The following is a 20,462-nucleotide window of genomic DNA, read 5'->3' on the forward strand; positions in this document are numbered from 1 at the left end:
TTAGTACAACGGAGCGATTAGAGTGTTACATTACATTAGTATGACGGAGCGATTAGAGTGTTACATTACATTAGTATGACGGAGCGATTAGAGTGTTACATTACATTAGTATAACGGAGCGATTAGAGTGTTACATTACATTAGTATAACGGAGCGATTAGAGTGTTACATTACATTAGTACGACGGAGCGATTAGAGTGTTACATTACATTAGTATGACGGAGCGATTAGAGTGTTACATTACATTAGTATAACGGAGCGATTAGAGTGTTACATTACATTAGTATAACGGAGCGATTAGAGTGTTACATTACATTAGTATGACGGAGCGATTAGAGTGTTACATTACATTAGTATGACGGAGCGATTAGCGTGTTACATTACATTAGTATGACGGAGCGATTAGAGTGTTACATTACATTAGTATAACGGAGCGATTAGAGTGTTACATTACATTAGTATAACGGAGCGATTAGAGTGTTACATTACATTAGTATGACGGAGCGATTAGAGTGTTACATTACATTAGTATGACGGAGCGATTAGAGTGTTACATTACATTAGTATAACGGAGCGATTAGAGTGTTACATTACATTAGTATGACGGAGCGATTAGAGTGTTACATTACATTAGTATGACGGAGCGATTAGAGTGTTACATTACATTAGTATAACGGAGCGATTAGAGTGTTACATTACATTAGTATGACGGAGCGATTAGAGTGTTACATTACATTAGTATGACTGAGCGATTAGAGTGTTACATTACATTAGTATGACGGAGCGATTAGAGTGTTACATTACATTAGTATGACGGAGCGATTAGAGTGTTACATTACATTAGTATGACGGAGCGATTAGAGTGTTACATTACATTAGTATGACGGAGCGATTAGAGTGTTACATTACATTAGTATAACGGAGCGATTAGAGTGTTACATTACATTAGTATAACGGAGCATAACCAGATTTTAACAAACTTTATGTAGATCCCTGTCCAAACAAAATAAGGAAACATTTTTCTTCTTATAACAACGTGATCCATAAACTACACAAGCAGTATACGAGACGGCCAGACTTCTATAAGGGCGTGTGGGTCTATACCACGTTTTATAACAATAGGTCTGAATAATTCATAAAGTAAACACTCTTTCTCAATATCAATTAGTGGTTTTTATTTATAGGTAAGGTTGGTGTAAATGTTATTTAAATAAATCACAAACTAAATTATTTGTAATAATTATTTTTAAATATGGTTATATTTTTAAGAAAAAAAATATAAGATTTCTTTTTTTTTTTAAATGTATTAAATATTGTTAAAACGAACATCAATAATTGATTTGATATAAAATCATTATATAATTTATTTAACTTAAATATTTTAATCTACTTTTATGTTAAATATCACATGGATACGTCCAAAATAGTCTGGAGTATTAAACATTGTTGTTAATATTTATTATAAAGTTCAACATTTTAGTCGTAGGAAATAGCTCTCAACATTTTAGACGTATGAAATAGCTCTCAACACTTTTAGTCATATGAAATAGCTGTCAACACTTTAATCGTATGAAATAGCTCTCAACATTTTAGTCGTATGAAATAGCTCTCAACACTTTTAGTCGTATGAAATAGTTCTCAACACTTTTAGTCGTATGAAATAGCTCTATAGCTCTCAACATTTTAGTTGTTTGAAATAGTTCTCAACACTTTTAGTCGTAGGAAATAGCTCTCAACACTATTAGTCGTATGAAATAGTTCTCAACACTTTTAGTCGTAGGAAATAGTTCTCAACACTTTTAGTCGTATGAAATAGCTCTCAACACTTTAATCGTAGGAAATAGCTTTCAACATTTTAGTCGTATGAAATAGCTCTCAACACTTTAATCGTAGGAAATAGCTCTCAACACTTTTAGTTGTAGGAAATAGCTCTCATAAACAACCTAAAAGCGCTGGCACAAATAAAACAGATAAAATAAAGCACTACATTGATGATGTGAATGATGACGGCTTTAGGTGTAGCTCGCTGTAGCAGCAGTGTGTACACGCCTGTGTACTGGTTCTTCATACAGTGCATGAGAACAATTTGCGAGAGATTCTCTTCCATGTTCAACACAGCGTTGTTCTCTAGAAGTTTCTTCACGGTATCCTCATGATTCCTCTCGGCTGCAAGCAAAATAGCGGTTACACCTTCACCTTGTCTCGCGTTCACATCAGCGCCTGCTTCTATCAAAACACCAACATTGTCAGTTTTTCCAAAAAGCGCGGCAAAATGTAGTGCAGTAGAGTAGGAATTGCCCAACTTATTAACATCTGCTCCGTGTTCGATAAGTAATTTCACAAGGTCATCATTGTCTTTCTGTGCGGCGTACATCAGTGCGGTGTTGCCGTGGTCGTCGGTAGCGTTTACATCAAGTTTAGCCTCAAGAAGATATTTTACAGCTTCGGAATGTCCCAACGCTGACGTAACAATCAAAGCGTTTTTCCCTTGTATTGTTTTCTGTTTGACGTCCGCCCCGTTGTTGACGAGAGCCTCTATGGTTTTAACGTCACCTACACAAGCAGCGATGATAAAAGCTGAGGTACCATTCACATCGGCCATGTTAACGTAAGCGCCATGTTCAAGTAAACATAGGACCATTTCAGTGTTGCCACTATTGGCGGCAAACATCAAGGGAGTTATTCCTTGAGCGTTCTTCTCGTTCACGTCTGCGCCATTTTCCAGCAGTTGTTTCACTAATGTAACATCGTTAACTGTAACAGCCAGTATTAAGGCGCTTGATTGGTCTATCAAATTGTAGCCTCCTGTAGCAGACACCTGGTTTATGCTGGTTGTGGCCATTGGATCTACAGTCTGAAGTATCTGCAGAGATATAATTGTAATTTGAGGCCATTGCATATACAATACTAAGTATCTTCAGATATATATTTAAAGGCCATTGGATCTACAGTTTTAAGTAGCCTATCTGCAGATATATAATTATAATTTAAGGCCATTGCATCTAGAATACTAAGTATCTGCAGATATATAATTATAATTTGAGGCCATTGCATATACAATACTAACTATCTGCAGATATATATTTAAAGGCCATTGGATCTACAGTCTTAAGTAGCCTATCTTCAGATATATAATTATAATTTAAGGCCATTGCATCTAGAGTACTAAGTATCTGCAGATATATAATTATAATTTAAGGCCATTGCATATACAATACTAAGTATCTGCAGATATATAATTAAAGGTCATTGGATCTACAGTCTTAAGTAGCCTATCTGCAGATATATAATTATAATTTAAGGCCATTGCATCTAGAGTACTAAGTATCTGCAGATATATAATTATAATTTAAGGCCATTGCATATACAATACTAAGTATCTGCAGATATATAATTAAAGGTCATTGGATCTACAGCCTTAAGTATCTGAAGAGATATAATTATAATTAAGGCCATTTACATTCTTTAAATGAATGGACATTTAAAGTTTGTGAACCATACCAGTGGTAACATCTTCATGTAAATTGTTTTTTTTTTATATTTTTGTTTATAGTTTTTTAATTAATGCAGAAATATAACGATCACAATTTGAATTTGTATGCTTTTGCAAATTGTTTTGCAGGTCCTTACATGTTTTAGTTCAAAGTATAAACATAATTTACAATCGGGTAAAGCCGGTTATGATTTCATAGCTGCAGTAAATATGTTTTGAGTTATCGATTACAACCCAATTCAGCCACTGCTATAGACATTAATGGTTGCTATAAATAAATCTTACACTGGGCTTTAAGAATAAAATAGATTGAAGAACGTGACAACTAAGTTTTACATTTTATTTATTGCAATTTAAAAAATAAATATATTTTAAAATAAATATTAGAACATAATAATTCGTGGTTATAATTCGATAAACAAAGATAAAATTGTCACTAAAATCTTTCTTGGAAGACAAACTTTTTTTTTCTGGTAAAACAATCGTCCTCTTAGATGTGTGTAAAAGTTAAAATCATATCCCTATAATACATAGATTTGGCTGTTCTGGTTGTGATGCCACTTACAAAAAAAAAAAACCAATAAAAACACATAGAACGAAAAAAAGTGATTAGACAAAGACTTTAACCTACATTCTGTGGTTCCAAATTTCCAAGTTTGACGTGCATCAGGAAGTGATTGGTGTTATTTTTAGCTTCTTAGTTACATCGGGAATACCCGTAAATATATGATTTAGCTTTTGAAATCCCGATGTCTATTTTAACGTGGTGAATCAAATAATTGACATGAGCGTGAATATTTTGCTACAGAACGATGTTAATAAATGTGTATTTATATTTGTATGATAGCTATGTGACGTCAGAAGTATTACTCGCCCATACGATACACTTACCAGTACTTTGATTGATTAGAATAATGGTGGAAAAGGGGGGGGGGGGGGTAGATGTTATATTTTTAACGCACGACTAATATAATACGAAACAAAAAGTTGTTAAATAGATGGGTACTATAGGATGGCATGGCTTAAGCGGTAGAGTTTAAAATCTGATCCATGTCAGTATAACGTCCCTGAGTCCACTTAGCTCTGATGGGTACCTAACGCATGTCAGAGAAAGTAAAGGCGTGTGGGCAAAGTGCTGACCACACTTTTCCCTTCATAAGCCGAAGTCAAGAAACATATGAACACTGCTTCATCTGCCCGATTAATCTTAGGTCTTAAGAGGATGTTTTACTTTTTAGACAGATACTAATGCGGTACCTCGTGTAGATAGCACTTCTATACCAGTGGGTTAATTGTTGTGATGATGTTACATTTATTAACTGAACCTAGACACATATGAACATTAATGTTAGGTGTTTCATAATATAAATGAGATAAATTTCCTTAATTTTCAATTATTTTCACATGTGTATGCAGTGTTTTTTTTTTCTCTCCAGCGGCACATTTGAAACTTTCGGCGGAGCAGGGGGGGGGGGGGGGCGGAATTAATTTTCCTGGAGGGCTGACCATATTATCCGTGAGGGGGCGGACACTGGAAAAAGTATTTATTTTCTATATAAATTCTATCTCTTTCGTGGGAGGGCGGTAGGCGTGGGATAGAGATGCCTGAAAGAAACACTCTGTGTGTGATCTGGCTCAATTGTTTACCTTGCTATTGATCTAGCCAGAATGTTACTCTTACCATCTAGCCAGACAAACGGATCCTATTATACATAACTACAGGTGCAGTTTTGAAGTACGATCTCATTAGCATGTATAATGAACTACAGAGGGATCACCTTATTGTAACGATGGCACGCGTGAACGGCAAACTGATGTTAACTACACGCCCTTTACGGTACGTCACATCTGTGGTGTTGCTGACACGCCTCACTGACGTCTTGTAAAGATTCACCTGTGGCCTGTGAAGATTCACCTGTTGCCTGTGAACATTCATCTGTCACCTGTGAAGATTCCCCTGTAACAACCTGTGAAGATTCCCCTGTAACAACCTGTAAAGATTCACCTGTAACAACCTGTGAAGATTCACCTGTAACAACCTGTGAACATTCACCTGTAACAACCTGTGAAGATCCACCTGTAATAACCTGTGAAGATTTACCTGCCACTTGTAAACATTCACCTGGCACCTGTAAACATTCACTTGTCGCCTGTGAAGATTCACCTGTCGCCTGTGAAGATTCATCTGTCGCCTGTGAAGATTCACCTGTCGCCTGTGAAGATTCACCTGTCGCCTGTGAAGATTCACCTGTCGCCTGTGAAGATTCACCTGTCGCCTGTGAAGATTCACCTGTCACCTGTGAACATTCACCTGCCACCTGTGAACATTCACCTGTCACCTGTGAAGATTCACCTGTGAAAATCCACCTTCCACCTGTGAACATTCACCTGCCACCTGTGAACATTCACCTGTCACCTGTGAAGATTCACCTGTGAACATTCACCTTCCACCTGTGAACATTCACCTGTCACCTTTGAAGATTCCCCTGTAACACATGTCACCTGTGAATTCACCTGTCACTGTGAACATTCACCTGTCACCTGTGAACATTCACCTGTAATACTTGCCACCAGAGTTTTTCTACATCTGGTGCCTTACAAAATACCCCAAAAAATGTATAGGCAAAAGGAATTATTTTTTATCTTCGCATAAAATTAGTATAATTTATGATCAATTTATAAGTCAAAGAACAAAGAGACGATCCGCAAAGTGCAATGTAATGTTACATGTTGTGTTACTGCTAGCTAGTAAACATACTTAGATCTCTTTTACAACTACCCGTCATCCATTTTATCGACATTCATCAACACAACAGACATCTTAAAGCGCAATACACATGGTAAAATAATGTAATATATTTTGTCTAATGTTTCTTCTCAAGTCACACAGAAAATATGCAACGTTAACTTTACAAAACCTCACCCCTTCCGCATTTTTTAACACGCCGACCCACCTTTAAGCGCAGTCAAGCGTAACAGTACACATAAACACAACCACACGCTGATTGCATAACACTGGACACATAAAGTAAACAAACACAGTCTGTCAAGCCTACAACGTGCCACACTTAAACAACTGACACCCAAACACAAGGATTTTTGTGGCATCTTACAATAACCCCACAACTAGTACACATCTAGTATTGACAATCAAGATTATAGAAACACAGAAATGAAGCATAATCATCGGATTAAGGCGGCACCGTTATTCTATAAATCGTCCTTATGTACCGGCACGATAAAGAACGATAACAACGACAGACAACTCACAAAACAGGTAGTAAACGGCAACAACAGAACAGCTTGACAAGTCCAACAACATGAACCCAACCACGCCCAGCTACCACTTCACCCCAACCCACCCCAAACATACGACATTCTCAAGTGTCAAAATGATGCGTGAAATTGTTTTATAAAGGAGACTCCTTCACTGTATTTGTTTTAAAGTGCATGTTGTTTTATGTCATTTCTAATACACTTTTAAACTCATAGCATAGTTTTGTGTTCAGCGTTTACTAACATAATAATATTCCGTGAAATTTCACAATTTTTTAAACACTTTAGTGTTTAAGCTCATAATATGACATTGTGTTTAACATTTACCAAGATATTTTTCATCATTGTTGACCGTTCATTACTTACTAGGCAACATCTAAGTCATACGACTTAGACTAAAATGCGTTCATGACTTAGATCGCTCGTTATAAATTTGATTACACCTGTGTAAGAATCACCTGTTTTTAAATTCAAAATGACTGAAAAAAGACTGACAATATGACCGACAAAATAAGTGACTAAATGACTGAAAAATGACTGACAAAATTACTGAAATGACTGAAAAATGACTGAAAAAATGACCGACAAAATTACTGAAATGACTGACAAAATGGCTGACAAAATGACAGACTAAATTGTTGAAAAATGACTAACTAGATGACTGACAAAATAAGTGACTACATTACTGACAAAATGACTGACAAAAAAATGACTAACTAATTGACTGACTAAATGACTAACTAGATGACTGACAAAACCCTCCAGTAACAATCATAATAACGACCTTGCTAAGACAACCACATTAGCATAACTACATTCTAATATTCGCCACACTTTATCTCTACCAAAATCTACTCATTATTCAAACAATGAAATGCAAATGAAAGCGACTGACTCAACATCGTGGCTACCTATCTACTTTTATCTAGTGTAGCTTTCATGTTCTCACACCACACTATAAAGAAGCGAAAAAAAAATGAAACGTTAACAATACAATAAGGACTTTAAAAGCCTAATCAATATTAATTTAGAAAGAACAAAGGCAATTAATTTAATCAACTTTAAAGTACCAGCCAAAATTAACTCAGCCAAGAGTTTTAAAAGGAAGAGAAGAGGCAACGGATATCAGTGAAATTTGTTCAACTTTTTCACTAAATGTAAGTATAAGAATGTATACTTATATATATAAATATATATATATATATATATATATATATATATATATATATATATATATATATATATATATATATATATATATATATATATATATATATATATATCTATATATATATATATATATATCTATATATATATATATATATATATATAGGCATTGGCTCGATATTCTAGAAGACCTGACGATAAGATGCAGTCGACTATACTCTGTTTAATTCTTCACATCTTGCTGGTTACAGCCCAGAATACTTTGACCAGTAAGTGTTTTAGTCTTATAATACTGATATTCAAACTAAGTGTATGGTTTTATTATTACAATTAACATAGATGCAATGTTATCATTAACGCCAACAACGTTTTTGCAAATGAAATCGAGTTTGTTATCAATCTTTCAAAACATTCACCTTACAGTTCAAGTAATATTGGGTGTATTTTTTTTAATTACATCAAATAATCACAAGTTAAAAAACGTCATTACAAGTGGGAGCAAATTGATTTTGAAAGCTTTGAACGAAGTTTCTAGTGAAATATGAGAGGCACTCAATTCTTAGACAAAAGTCATGGCTCTTAAAATTTTTAATAAGTTCCATTCAAAGCATACTATATAAGTATTCTAACAGTTGAATATTTAAAGGAAAAATAAAAATCTACGCGATATAACATATAACCTACCATTGATGTTTTTCATTGAACCAACCCTAACGAAAGCTGTCTCCCCCACCCCCACCCCCACCCAGACGTGTGTTACGATGGCTTAGAATGTTTCTCTATTGACCCACCTTGGAGCCTCACCGTATATAGACCAGTGGCTGTCCTGCCCCAGTCACCTGAATTCATCAGGTAAACACAATTTGGCTTTAGCCTCATTTACAATGAGACAACTAAGTATTTGACGCTTAGACATATAATTAATAAACCAAATAACGTTGACAAATGGTTTAGATAAAGTATAGCTAAATTCAGTTTTTTAGTTTTAAGCATCAATTGACAAACACAAACTTTATGCTATTATGATTTTGACAAACATATATACATTTTAAAACACAAGAATGAAGTTTCCTTGGTGATATAAATTTATATTTTTAGTAACCCTTTAAAATATCGAGCCGGCTGGGCAAAGCGCTGACCACTCTTTCATTGATAGTCCATGGGGCAAGTAGTGTCAATCTGTTTTTGCGACCTCGGCATATGAATGTCGAGGCAGTGAAACAGGTGAACGCCACATATCGCAAGGACTGTCAGGTTTGAAAGGGAACTTTACTTTATACCTCGACCGTTATCTGTTTCCTATAACCAAGTTATAGATGTATATATAACCATAACATTCTTCTATCACACACCAACCTGTCACCTAGCTCCTAACACTTAGAACCCCCGCCCCCCTCCCACCCACTGTTTCCCCAGCACCCTGTTCAAGCTGTACACCCGAGCCCAACCGGCAACTCCACTAGACCTGCCAGCCACACAAGTCAAGACAAGTCTCACCACCATCTGGCCAGGTTTTGTCTCACGACCGACCAAAATTATCGTACACGGATTTCTCGACAGTGTCGAAATAACAAGCTGGGGAAAGGTCAGAGATTAAGTTATCAAATAATTAAAGACAAAATAAAGTACAATTAAAAGTTTATAGAAAAGTTTGGTACAATTTAAAGTGTTTAAATTTTAACTGATGTTTCAATTATCTCTTCTAATGATTCAAATATCTCCCATATTTTTTCAGTTATATCCCCTGTTGTTTTAATTATCTACCTAATTGTTTCAATTACATCCCCTGTTGTAATAATTACCTCCCCTTTTTTCAATATCTCCCCTGTTGTTTTACTTATCTCCCTTGTTGTGTAAATTAGCTCCCCTCTTATTTGAATGATCTCCCCCTGTTGTTTCAGCTGATGAAGGACGAGCTGTTGAAACAGGGAGACTACAATGTCATCCTTGTGGACTGGTCAGGCGGCAACAAGCCGCCCTACACCCAGGCCACAGCCAATACAAGAGTCGTAGGGGCTCAGATAGCTCAGCTCATCAACCAGATCAGTGTACGTACATTTTATTTTAACAGCCAATACAAGAGTCGTAGGGGCTCAAATAGCTCAACTCATCAACCAAATCAGTGTACGTACATTTTATTTTAACAGCCAATACAAGAGTCGTAGGGGCTCAGATATCTCAGCTCATCAACCTGATCAGTGTACGTACATTTTATTTTAACAGCCAATACAAGAGTCGTAGTTTTATTTTAACAGCCAAAACAAGAGTCGTAGGGGCTCAGATAGCTTAACTCATCAACCACATCAGTGTACGTGGGTTGGGAAAGTGTTTGGCTTCGATAGACTTGTTATCAACGTTCTAGATAAAGTATAGCTTAATTAGGTTTTTGGTTTTGGGCATTAAGCTTAGTGTGTGACATGTGTACCTATAACAAAGGACAAGTACTCACATGAGCTGAGTCAACTCAGCGACGTACTGAAGGAAAAGAACCCTCCCACATTCAATTTGTGTAAAGCCTTGTACACAGCATCTAGTCTAGTCGTTGGAATAGTTTAATTAGTAAATGCACAACAGGAAAATATGGACTCCGTCCCTAATTAGCGTAAGAAGTACCTTTTCGAATATAACGGCCCATGACGCATGTTCAGTAGAGTTCACCTGTTTCAGTGACTTCGGAATTCGAAGGAATAATGTAGTAAGCACTGTGCCAAGCCGCTTTTACTTTCCCTAACGTGAGATACAAATCCGGTGTTCGAACTCAAGACTTTCGGGATAGCAGTCGTATGTTCAACTATCCGAGCACGCCGTCCATCATTAGAGTTTTAGGCCATCAGAACTATGGTGTATACTTCACATAGTTTTCTACTCCCGTGTATTAGTTAGTTAAATCTGTATTCGTTTACTGGACTTACCCATCATCCCTTGGATAAGTATGGGTTTCAGGGGTCATCCATAAATGACTTCACCTCTGTCACTTATCATCACAAAATAACCAGACCCAACATTCAAAAAGACGTTTTTATATCTTTTAAAAACACCGATTTCGGCTGAGCATAGGTATGACCACACTATCTCTTCATATACTGACGTCACATGTGACCTACTCAACTCTACTTCACCTGCCCAGTGTCCCGCCAAGTCTCAGACAACATGTTTTTATCGTTAAAAAAACGATTCCGGCCGAGCATGTCTCTGACCACACTATCCCTTCATATGCTTAGGACAAAGAAACAAATGAACTCTACTTCACCTACACTGTATATTATCTATATTTCTAGATCTAGAAAGAATTATCTTGATTCTACGGCTGGTTTGCTTAAGTCTAGTTTTTGCGTAACTCTTGCTAGATCTAGATTAGACCTATTCTAGATCTAGATAGATAAATCACATAGATTTATATTACGTAATTAAGGACTAAAGGAGTTTAATAAAGAAACTTAAAAATGTATTATGATTTTAAAATGGATTGTATTTTTAACTAATAAATCTTTGGTTTGACCTAGATTCTAGATCTAGATCTATAAATAACTTTCTTGGACAGATTGTAGATCTAGCGCTAGAGAAAGTTATTGTAAAACTAAATGAAAAAGACAGTTGAAAATTGATATAAGTGTTGGAACGTAATAAAAAAACAGCAAACGGACGTATTGTTTAAGTTATAGCCGACAGAAAGTTAGCTTTAGAACGCGTTAAAGATCTGAATAAGATACGAAATCTTGTATGGAGCCGCCATTTATTGTACTAAAAAGTAAACAAATCATGTGACGTTACTATTCACTCAAAGTAAAGTCATTTTTCTAAACTTTTAAAATTAACGTGGTTAATCTACCAATGAATAAATCAATAAATTAACTAACGTCTTTAAATAAATTTGTGATTAACAGTCTGTCTGAAAACAAAAATTGTTCTCTGCCTACATACTATTTTACTGCTCTCCACATAGAGCAGATTCTCTCCAGTAGTCAATCACACAAACAAAACAAAAAACAAATATATATTCAAACATGTAAACAAACTTGAGTTTTAGTAGTATAGATATGTATATCTCGTAAACACGAGTTATTTAATTTATTTATGGTGTTGAGGTTCCAGTCTGTTTTTGGTATGAAAATACTAAAGCTCTGTTAAAATGGAAAGTTATTTCGGTTCGTATCTTTTAATACTTGAGTTATCTTTATCACGTGACAGGCTATTTTTAGCACACCAGCCAAAAACTTCCACGTCATTGGTCACAGTCTCGGAGCTCACATCTCTGGGTACGCTGGGGAGAGGGTGCCAGGCTTGGGGAGGATTACAGGTAGGTTGGTGGGTGGGGAGGATTACAGGTAGGTTGGTGAGTGGGGAGGTTTACAGGTAAATTTTAATCTACTTTTACCTTTTACTTCTTTATTTTTTCATGTATAGATTAAAATGCTTGAATTTTGTTCAATATTTATGTGAATGCTTGATAGAAATGACAATATATAAGCTAATCTCAGCTATATATAATTTTTATGCAAAATTGTCCCGCACTAAAGTGCTCAGTATATGAAATAGTATTTACACTTTCAATAGAGTATAAGCTTTGCTCTATTTTTTTTTTGATAAACCACAAATGAGCTACCACCGAGACACCCACTCACACCATTTAAGGACCACTTTTCTCTGTTCCTTAGGTCTGGACCCCGCAGGCCCATACTTTGAGAACACTCCAGCCATAGTTAGACTCGACCCCACTGACGCCTTGTTTGTTGACGTCATCCACACTGACGCTGGGACTCTTCTTACTTTCAGTAGGTTCAACATGTATACGTGCAGTATTTGAAAGTTAAAATATAATAAACAGGTTCAACATTTAAACATGCAGTAATTAAAAGTTAAAAAAATGTATTAAACAGGTTCAACATTTAAACATGCAGTAATTTGGAAGTTAAAATTCAACAACCTTAAATCTTATAAGTAATTTGCCAATGGATCTCATTAACATCAATAGTTGCTAGTAGACGTAATTTTTAATCAACTTAATAGTAAACCAGATAAATAACATTTCAAGTCAATCAATAAACAGTTCAAATATAGAAGACGGCAAAAAAAATTGTCCAGTAAACTTTGACAATATTAACCTCTTCCCCTTATTATAGTGCAAATAGTGTTAGTATTTTAAGAAATAAGAAAACTATACACATTTGAACAAAAACATTTTTTTTGAATTGGATGATTAATTACAACTTTGAAAGAATTACATTGTAAATGTAGATTTTCATTATAAAAACGATAACCGATTTATTGATAACATTATCACTAATTATAATTATTTCCTTTTTGCTCAGTAGGGGTTATTTAAATTCATTCATTCCATTTAGAAATTTTAATACTATCAAGATTATTCTGATTAATGTAATATTTCCTATTTAGCTCATTATACATGGCAAAATTTATTCTATTTGACTTTACAACAATTTTTGAGTCTTTTATTAGCATATTCGTCGGTTTAAATTATTTAATTGTACCAGCTTAACATTGTCTCACTGCTACGTTAATATTGATCAGCTGTAGAGTGCAACACATTTAACCATGTTTCCCATCAAATATCATATCAGAACACATGATATGCTTGAAACCTATACGTCACAGCACAACACATACTTCCATTACATTTTTAAAATAATTTTTTTTTTAAATTTCTACTTGTGCAATATATTTACAATGTAGCAATAACCTATTGTTGAAATAATCTAACCGTGTATTTCAAAATCAGAAGACCCATCACTCTACGGTTTAGTTACGTTAATAGTAAAATATCGGTCAATCTTTAAAAAATATATAGAATCTATAAGTTGAACAAACTTTGAACGTGACGTCCTCTCTCACACAGATCTGGGCATCATGCAGGCTGTAGGTCACGTTGACTTTTATCCAAACGGTGGACACAATCAGCCTGGATGTATCCAGTCTCCTATTACATCCATTGATCAGTGGGGGCTTATTGATGGTAGGTGATGTGATATTGGGGGCTTTTTGATGGTAGGTGTTGTGGTAGTGAGGCTTATTGATGGTAGGTGATGTGGGGGCTTATTGATGGTAGATGTTGTGGTAGTGGGGCTTATTGATGGTAGGTGATGTGGGGGCTTATTCATGGTAGGTTTTGTGATAGTGGGGGCTTATTGATGGTAGGTGTTGTGGGGCTTATTGATGGTAGGTGTTGTGGGGCTTATTTATGGTAGGTGTTGTGGCGCTTATTGATGGTAGGTTTTTTGAGGGGGGGCTTATTGATGGTAGGTGTTGTGATAGTGGGGGCTTGTTGATGGTAGGTGTTGTAGGCCTATATATATATATATATAAATATATATATATATATATATATATATATATATATATATATATATATATATATATATATATATATATATATGTATGTACATTCAAGGCGCCAACGAGTTCGTTATCTGCAATCACATGCGGGCCATCAGACTATTCACAGAGAGCATCAACTCCAGCTGTCGCTTCAAGAGTTATCCTTGTGCTAGTGAACTCAACTTTGTGGTGAGGCCTTAAGATAAAGAGATAGTTCTAGGTTTTACACTCTCAAACACTTCTTTAAATGCTAGACACTTACACAGCCTCTGAGTACGTCTGTGCTTCCGTGGTATGGAGCTCTTAATCAGACAATAGGCTGTGCTAAATAACTTGATAACGTCGAGTTCTTTGTACTTTCCAACTACTCGAGTATACGGAGTACAGCCATGTCTGGAGGATTTGATTGGATATGTCCTGCCTGTTTACTTATACGAGTAACGAATGAACTGCGCGAAAGCTACAAATCCTTACCAGTATCTCTTCCAGACTTTTTTCTCCGCAGGGCATGTTATTTTTAGAAGGGGGGGGGGGGGTGGAGGGGCGAAAAAAATTATCTGGGGGACGGACACTGGTAAAAGTATATGTTTTCTATATAAATTCCATTTCGTTAGGGGGAGGGGGGCGGTTGAAGAAACTCTGCCTTACTGACAATGTGTAACAGAATTGCTCTAAAAACCTCCACTTCCCCTCCCCAGCTGGGCTGGTGTAACACATGTGGTGTGTCAGGCTGTGCTAACGAGGGATTCTGGGCCAACACGACGCCTTCTGGGACGTTTTATTTGAAGACTGCTGGAAGTCCGCCATTTTGTTTGGCTTAGTTTAATGTCACCCCAGAATAAACCACTACCCAAAAGAATTCGTTTGTGTACTGTACTTTTATATTATTTACGCGAGTCCAAAACCTCATTACGATCAACGCATGACCTTATGCTTTGTGATAAGCCTTGCACACGTTTTCCACTTAAATCAGCGGATGTTCTGTCCTTACTATTTAAATAGAATCTTGTCACCAGGTTTTGAAAAGAGAAACAGTCTTACTGGTTCATGACATTTTTGGTTCTACATATTTCAGGTGGTTCGAACTTTACGGCTACATTAGAAGTAGAGTTCTTCTGTTTCAGTGAACTCGGCAAATGAAAGTGGTTGTCAGTACCATAAACAGCCGCCTTTACTTTCCTTAACGAGTTATGTACCCGTCAGACTAGGTTGGACAGACTTGAATCCGGGACCTGAACACGAATCCCACGCTCGAGGTGAACTGCTCTACCATTCGACCACGCCATATAATAGCTTTTCAGTTGCTAATTTATTAATGACACAACCACTTTTGTATAAATTGAAAGAATGTATTGAATTTTATAAATTAAATATTGAAAGGAATAAACTAATTGTTTTAATACCAACACATTGAAGAAAGTCTTGTATGAAGAATATTATTAGTTTAATCACTAAAACTACAATAGCCATTGTCTGCTCTATGTGGTACAAGCAATGTCTAGCATACAGTAATAAGTGTTAAGACAATCACATCTCCAGTTATAAAATATAGCCGGGTTATTGAGAGAATCAAAGCAACTGGCAGCAGAAGGTACCAGCAGAAACATAATTAGCCATAATTTCCACAGCAACAATAACACAAAAACAAACAAACAAGCAGAAGCAAGTTATAAAAAAACAGTATATCATACAACCATGAAACCAGTATATACAACCATGAAACCAGTATATTATACAGCAATTAAACCACTATATAGAACCATGAAACCAGATCTCAGCAAAACCAAACACAGAAATCCTGACTAAGAAAACTCATTGAAATATTGTAAGCATTAAAATGGGGAGGTAATCATGATAAAACAAAAGAACACATTTAATCAGTTATTTCCCGTGAGAGAATTAAAGGTATTCAAGTACAAAACAGATCACGCTAATGAATAAGCAAAATAAATCTGCTTATTTTATACTTATATACCGCGATTCTATACCACTAAATTGGTATTAAAGTACTTTAACTGCTGTACACCACTGTTCATAGAACAAAACTTATGTCTTGAACAAACAGAATTACTTGACAAAAATTACATGTTTTAATGATTTTAGAATACGAAATTTTTTGGGATAATGTTGTAAGAATTAAATAGCTGTCAGGAGGTATGTGTAAAATAGGAACAGCGAATCTGATGTTGAAACTAAATCGATAAAATGGGCTTCATGACAATACAAGAGAAGAAATAGATTACAAATTTTAAAACAAAATATTTCATTTGTTAAACTGGCTTTAAATAATTGACTTACAATAAGAGGTGGAATTTCAAGTTTGCTATCATCACTGCAAGCTTTACTTCAAATATTTAGTTTTATTCCAGTAGGGTAAACATTACATCATATATTTAAAGTTGAATATTACCAGGGTAAACATTACATCAGAGATTTAAAGCTGAATATTACCAGGGTAAACATTACAGAGATTTGAAGCTGAATATTAACAGGGTAAACATTACAGAGATTTGAAGCTGAATATTACCAGGGTAAACATTACAGAGATTTGAAGCTGAATATTACCAGGGTAAACATTACAGAGATTTGAAGCTGAATATTACCAGGGTAAACATTACAGAGATTTGAAGCTGAATATTACCAGGGTAAACATTACAGAGATTTGAAGCTGAATATTACCAGGGTAAACATTACAGAGATTTGAAGCTGAATATTACCAGGGAAACATTACATCAGGGAGCTTTAAATGTCATGTCACGAGGCGCTGATGGTACGCTGTGACTACGTCATTTTGTAAACATCGTGGTCTGTACTCAGAGGACAGGTAAAGTGACCCAGTTGTAATGTTATAGTGGGCGGGGCAAGCTGCACGTCTTTATTTTAAAGTGGGTGGGGCCAAGATTGAAACCTTATTTTATACTCTGTGGAAACTGCCAATCAAAATTAAGGCGGGTTGGGAACACTAGAAAATGTACTAGGCTAATTTCCTGGCATTCGAATTATTGGATTATTAAGTAATTGGCCAAAACAAATTATTTCAACTATTATATTTTAATATTAAGATGAATAGCTATTTAACAAATGAAATAATCTTGTTATAGCAATTCGTTTACAAGATGAGTGGACAATTGGACATGATGATAAGTGTAGTGTAAAAAGGTGGTTGGGTGTGGCCACGCTCAAGCTGCAAAGAACTTAAGCATACAGGGATAGTGGCAACACAAGAGCATACAGGGATAGTGGCAACACAAGAGCATACAGGGATAGTGGCAACACACTAGCATACAGGGATAGTGGCAACACAAGAGCATACAGGGATAGTGGCAACACAAGAGCATACAGGGATAGTGGCAACACACTAGCATACAGGGATAGTGGCAACACAAGAGCATACAGGGATAGTGGCAACACAAGAGCATACAGGGATAGTGGCAACACACAAGCATACAGGTATAGTCGCAACACTAGCATACAGGTATAGTCGCAACACTAGCATACAGGTATAGTGGCAACACTAGCATACAGGTATAGTGGCAACACTAGCATACAGGTATAGTGGCAACACTAGCATACAGGTATAGTGGCAACACTAGCATACAGGTATAGTGGCAACACTAGCATACAGGTATAGTGGCAACACTAGCATACATGTATAGTGGCAACACAGCATACAGGTATAGTGGCAACACTAGCATACAGGTATAGTGGCAACACAGCATACAGGTATAGTGGCAACACAGCATACAGGTATAGTGGCAACACACAGGTATAGTGGCAACACTAGCATACAGGTATAGTGGCAACACACTAGCATACAGGTATAGTGGCAACACAGCATACAGGTATAGTGGCAACACTAGCATACAGGTATAGTGGCAACACAGCATACAGGTATAGTGGCAACACAGCATACAGGTATAGTGGCAACACACAGGTATAGTGGCAACACTAGCATACAGGTATAGTGGCAACACAGCATACAGGTATAGTGGCAACACACTAGCATACAGGTATAGTGGCAACACACTAGCATACAGGTATAGTGGCAACACAGCATACAGGTATAGTGGCAACACAGCATACAGGTATAGTGGCAACACAGGTATAGTGGCAACACTAGCATACAGGTATAGTGGCAATGTTATAGCTTACAGGTATAGTGGCAACACTAGCATACAGGTATAGTGGCAACACTAGCATACAGGTATAGTGGCAACACTAGCATACAGGCATAGTGGCAACACTCGCATAAAGGTATAGTGGCAACACTAGCATACAGGTACCGTGGCAACACTAGTATACAGGTATAGTGGTAACACACTAGTATACATGTAAAATTTTGCAACATTTCATACAGGTATAGTTTCAACCTAACGATCAGAATGATGCATACCGGCATAGCAACATCAGTGTACAGGTATAGTGGCACTGATACAAGCTAACATACAGATTTAGTTTCAGCTACTAGCATACAGGTATGGATACACATATTGGCAGCAAGCTAGCATTGAGCAGGGTTCCTACACCAAAGTCAATTTCAAATTCCAGGAGAATTCCAGGAGTTTTCCAGGAGGAATCAAAAAATTCCAGGACATATAATAATGCATAAAACTATGTAAATTTTTTTTTATAAAATAATAATAATTTATTACAAACTAAAAATATTCAGCGTACTCACCAAATTAAGACAGGAAATACTTGAGAGCTTTTATGCACTGATTTATATACATTTATTTATAGAGTTATTTACATATATACAGACTGAATGTTTGCACATTACAAGCTGCCAATTTCTATCACTTTAGATTGTATTTCTAAAGTAATAGCTGCCAGTTGCTCATTCTTGCTTTTGGCAGCCCGACGCATGGCGTTAGACTCAATAAGAAACTTGTGGCTGTTTGTATTTTCAGCCTTTTCAGCCAATTTATCAGCAGATTCAGTCAGGCTGCTAATGTCTTTCTCCAACCTGGCTTTTTTCGTCTTCAACCCATCCAGCTCCTGTTGGCTGTCATCCCTCTTTTGTTTATTAGACTTCTGTTTCTCCAGCTCTGCCTTTTCTTCCAAAAACAAACGATATTTCGTCCTGGCACCTGCAGCTGCAATGAGCAGCCCACTACTGATGCTGACAATTGACAATCCCCCTACACTGGCAACATGGTCACAAATCAGTCTCTTGGCCACCACAGTTTTTTCATGCATGTTCACCAGCATGACTTCCTTATTCACGCTGAAGCCTCGCTCCACTGTGGCCTGGCCATGTGACAGCATCAGTAGTGTGCGTGCTAATGACCAGAGCAAAGAATAATCTTCGTTGTGCCCCATATATTGGGAAAAAAAGGTGTCAAGGCGATCGGTGCTGCAGCAAAAGGAGGAAAATATGCTAGAATAGGAAGCACTAATGCTGCACTGCCACTGCAGGAACTGCATCTTAATATTGTCGCAGTGGTCTGGGTTTATCCTACCAACTGAAACCAAGCAGGACATTACATTTTCTAACTGCTTGACACAAGCTTGACAGTCATTAACAATACATTTGGGTTGCAGCCAATCCAAATTCTGAACAATCTTGTTCTTAATGGGTGTTTTGTCTATAATCTTTGTCACAACTGCTTTTAAAAAATCCCTGCTTTCCATCTGGAATTGGAAAATATCCCTTTGGCTCACTTTAGTTTTAATTTCTTTGACTGCAGCTTTGGATTTGAAACCAATGTCAACATCAGACGGTGGTAAAAGATTTTTTGTTGTTGACATGTCTAAACACAGCAGTGTTGCAACTGATGAGCATTCTTTCTTGAAAACTTCTGGTGCAACAAACCTCTGAAGCAGGGATCGCAAAAGGTTAAAAAGCTCATGTGCCATGGGTTTTTTTCAAATTCCAGGAGAATTCCAGGACATCCTGGAATTTCAGGAGGCCGCGGGAACCCTGATTGAGGTATAGTGCAACAAACCCTAGCATAGAAAGGCAGCACACCAAAATAAACTTGTGATGTCAATTAAATCTGGCATTAAGCGAAAAAATATTTGAAAGTTGTGATTTGAGAAGAGGGTGTTGGTAAAGTCCAAGCCAATAACCTTAATTAAATAAAACTGGGTCGCAATTAGAATAAAGTAGTATACTTGTGTAAATGAGTCATTTAAATAGTTGCACCCAGTAGGATACAATCTGAATGACACTCACCAATCTGAATGACAC

The 20,462-nt window shown here is 36.4% G+C and overlaps 3 protein-coding genes across 3 annotated transcripts; 2 read left to right on the top strand and 1 right to left on the bottom strand.

Moving 5' to 3' along the window:
• Positions 1-1,912: 1,912 nt before the first annotated feature.
• On the bottom strand, positions 1,913-2,899 carry LOC131950230 (putative ankyrin repeat protein RF_0381). Its single transcript, XM_059312300.1, has one exon. The coding sequence runs from the start codon at positions 2,897-2,899 to the stop codon at positions 1,913-1,915; it is 987 nt and encodes a 328-aa protein (XP_059168283.1).
• A 2,384-nt stretch (positions 2,900-5,283) lies between these two features.
• LOC131950232 (salivary glue protein Sgs-4-like) lies at positions 5,284-5,929 on the top strand. The gene is made up of 2 exons (XM_059312301.1): positions 5,284-5,299; positions 5,382-5,929. Exons 1-2 carry the CDS (start codon positions 5,284-5,286, stop codon positions 5,927-5,929), a joined length of 564 nt encoding a protein of 187 aa, XP_059168284.1.
• Positions 5,930-8,691: 2,762 nt separating this feature from the next.
• LOC131950233 (inactive pancreatic lipase-related protein 1-like) lies at positions 8,692-18,711 on the top strand. The gene is made up of 11 exons (XM_059312302.1): positions 8,692-8,788; positions 9,353-9,521; positions 9,838-9,984; positions 12,125-12,233; positions 12,592-12,708; positions 13,791-13,907; positions 14,343-14,458; positions 16,776-16,838; positions 16,928-17,046; positions 17,477-17,719; positions 18,627-18,711. Exons 3-11 carry the CDS (start codon positions 9,841-9,843, stop codon positions 18,709-18,711), a joined length of 1,113 nt encoding a protein of 370 aa, XP_059168285.1. The 5' UTR covers positions 8,692-8,788; positions 9,353-9,521; positions 9,838-9,840.
• Positions 18,712-20,462: the final 1,751 nt, after the last annotated feature.

This window comes from Physella acuta, unplaced genomic scaffold (genome assembly GCF_028476545.2).
Source record: "Physella acuta isolate Inbredline_101_S28 unplaced genomic scaffold, ASM2847654v3 ptg000746l, whole genome shotgun sequence".
Lineage (NCBI taxonomy): Eukaryota > Metazoa > Mollusca > Gastropoda > Physidae > Physella > Physella acuta.

What these genes read in the sequence shown, in the direction of transcription:
- LOC131950230 (XM_059312300.1), bottom strand. Translation starts at nt 2,899, where the DNA reads ATGCAATGGCCTCAAATTACAATTATATCTCTGCAGATACTTCAGACT.
- LOC131950233 (XM_059312302.1), top strand. Translation starts at nt 9,841, where the DNA reads ATGAAGGACGAGCTGTTGAAACAGGGAGACTACAATGTCATCCTTGTG. An exon ending in AGCTCATCAACCAGATCAGT is followed by an intron (nt 9,985 to 12,124) that starts GTACGTACATTT and finishes ATCACGTGACAG; the next exon opens with GCTATTTTTAGCACACCAGC. An exon ending in CTAGTGAACTCAACTTTGTG is followed by an intron (nt 14,459 to 16,775) that starts GTGAGGCCTTAA and finishes TAAACATTACAG; the next exon opens with AGATTTGAAGCTGAATATTA.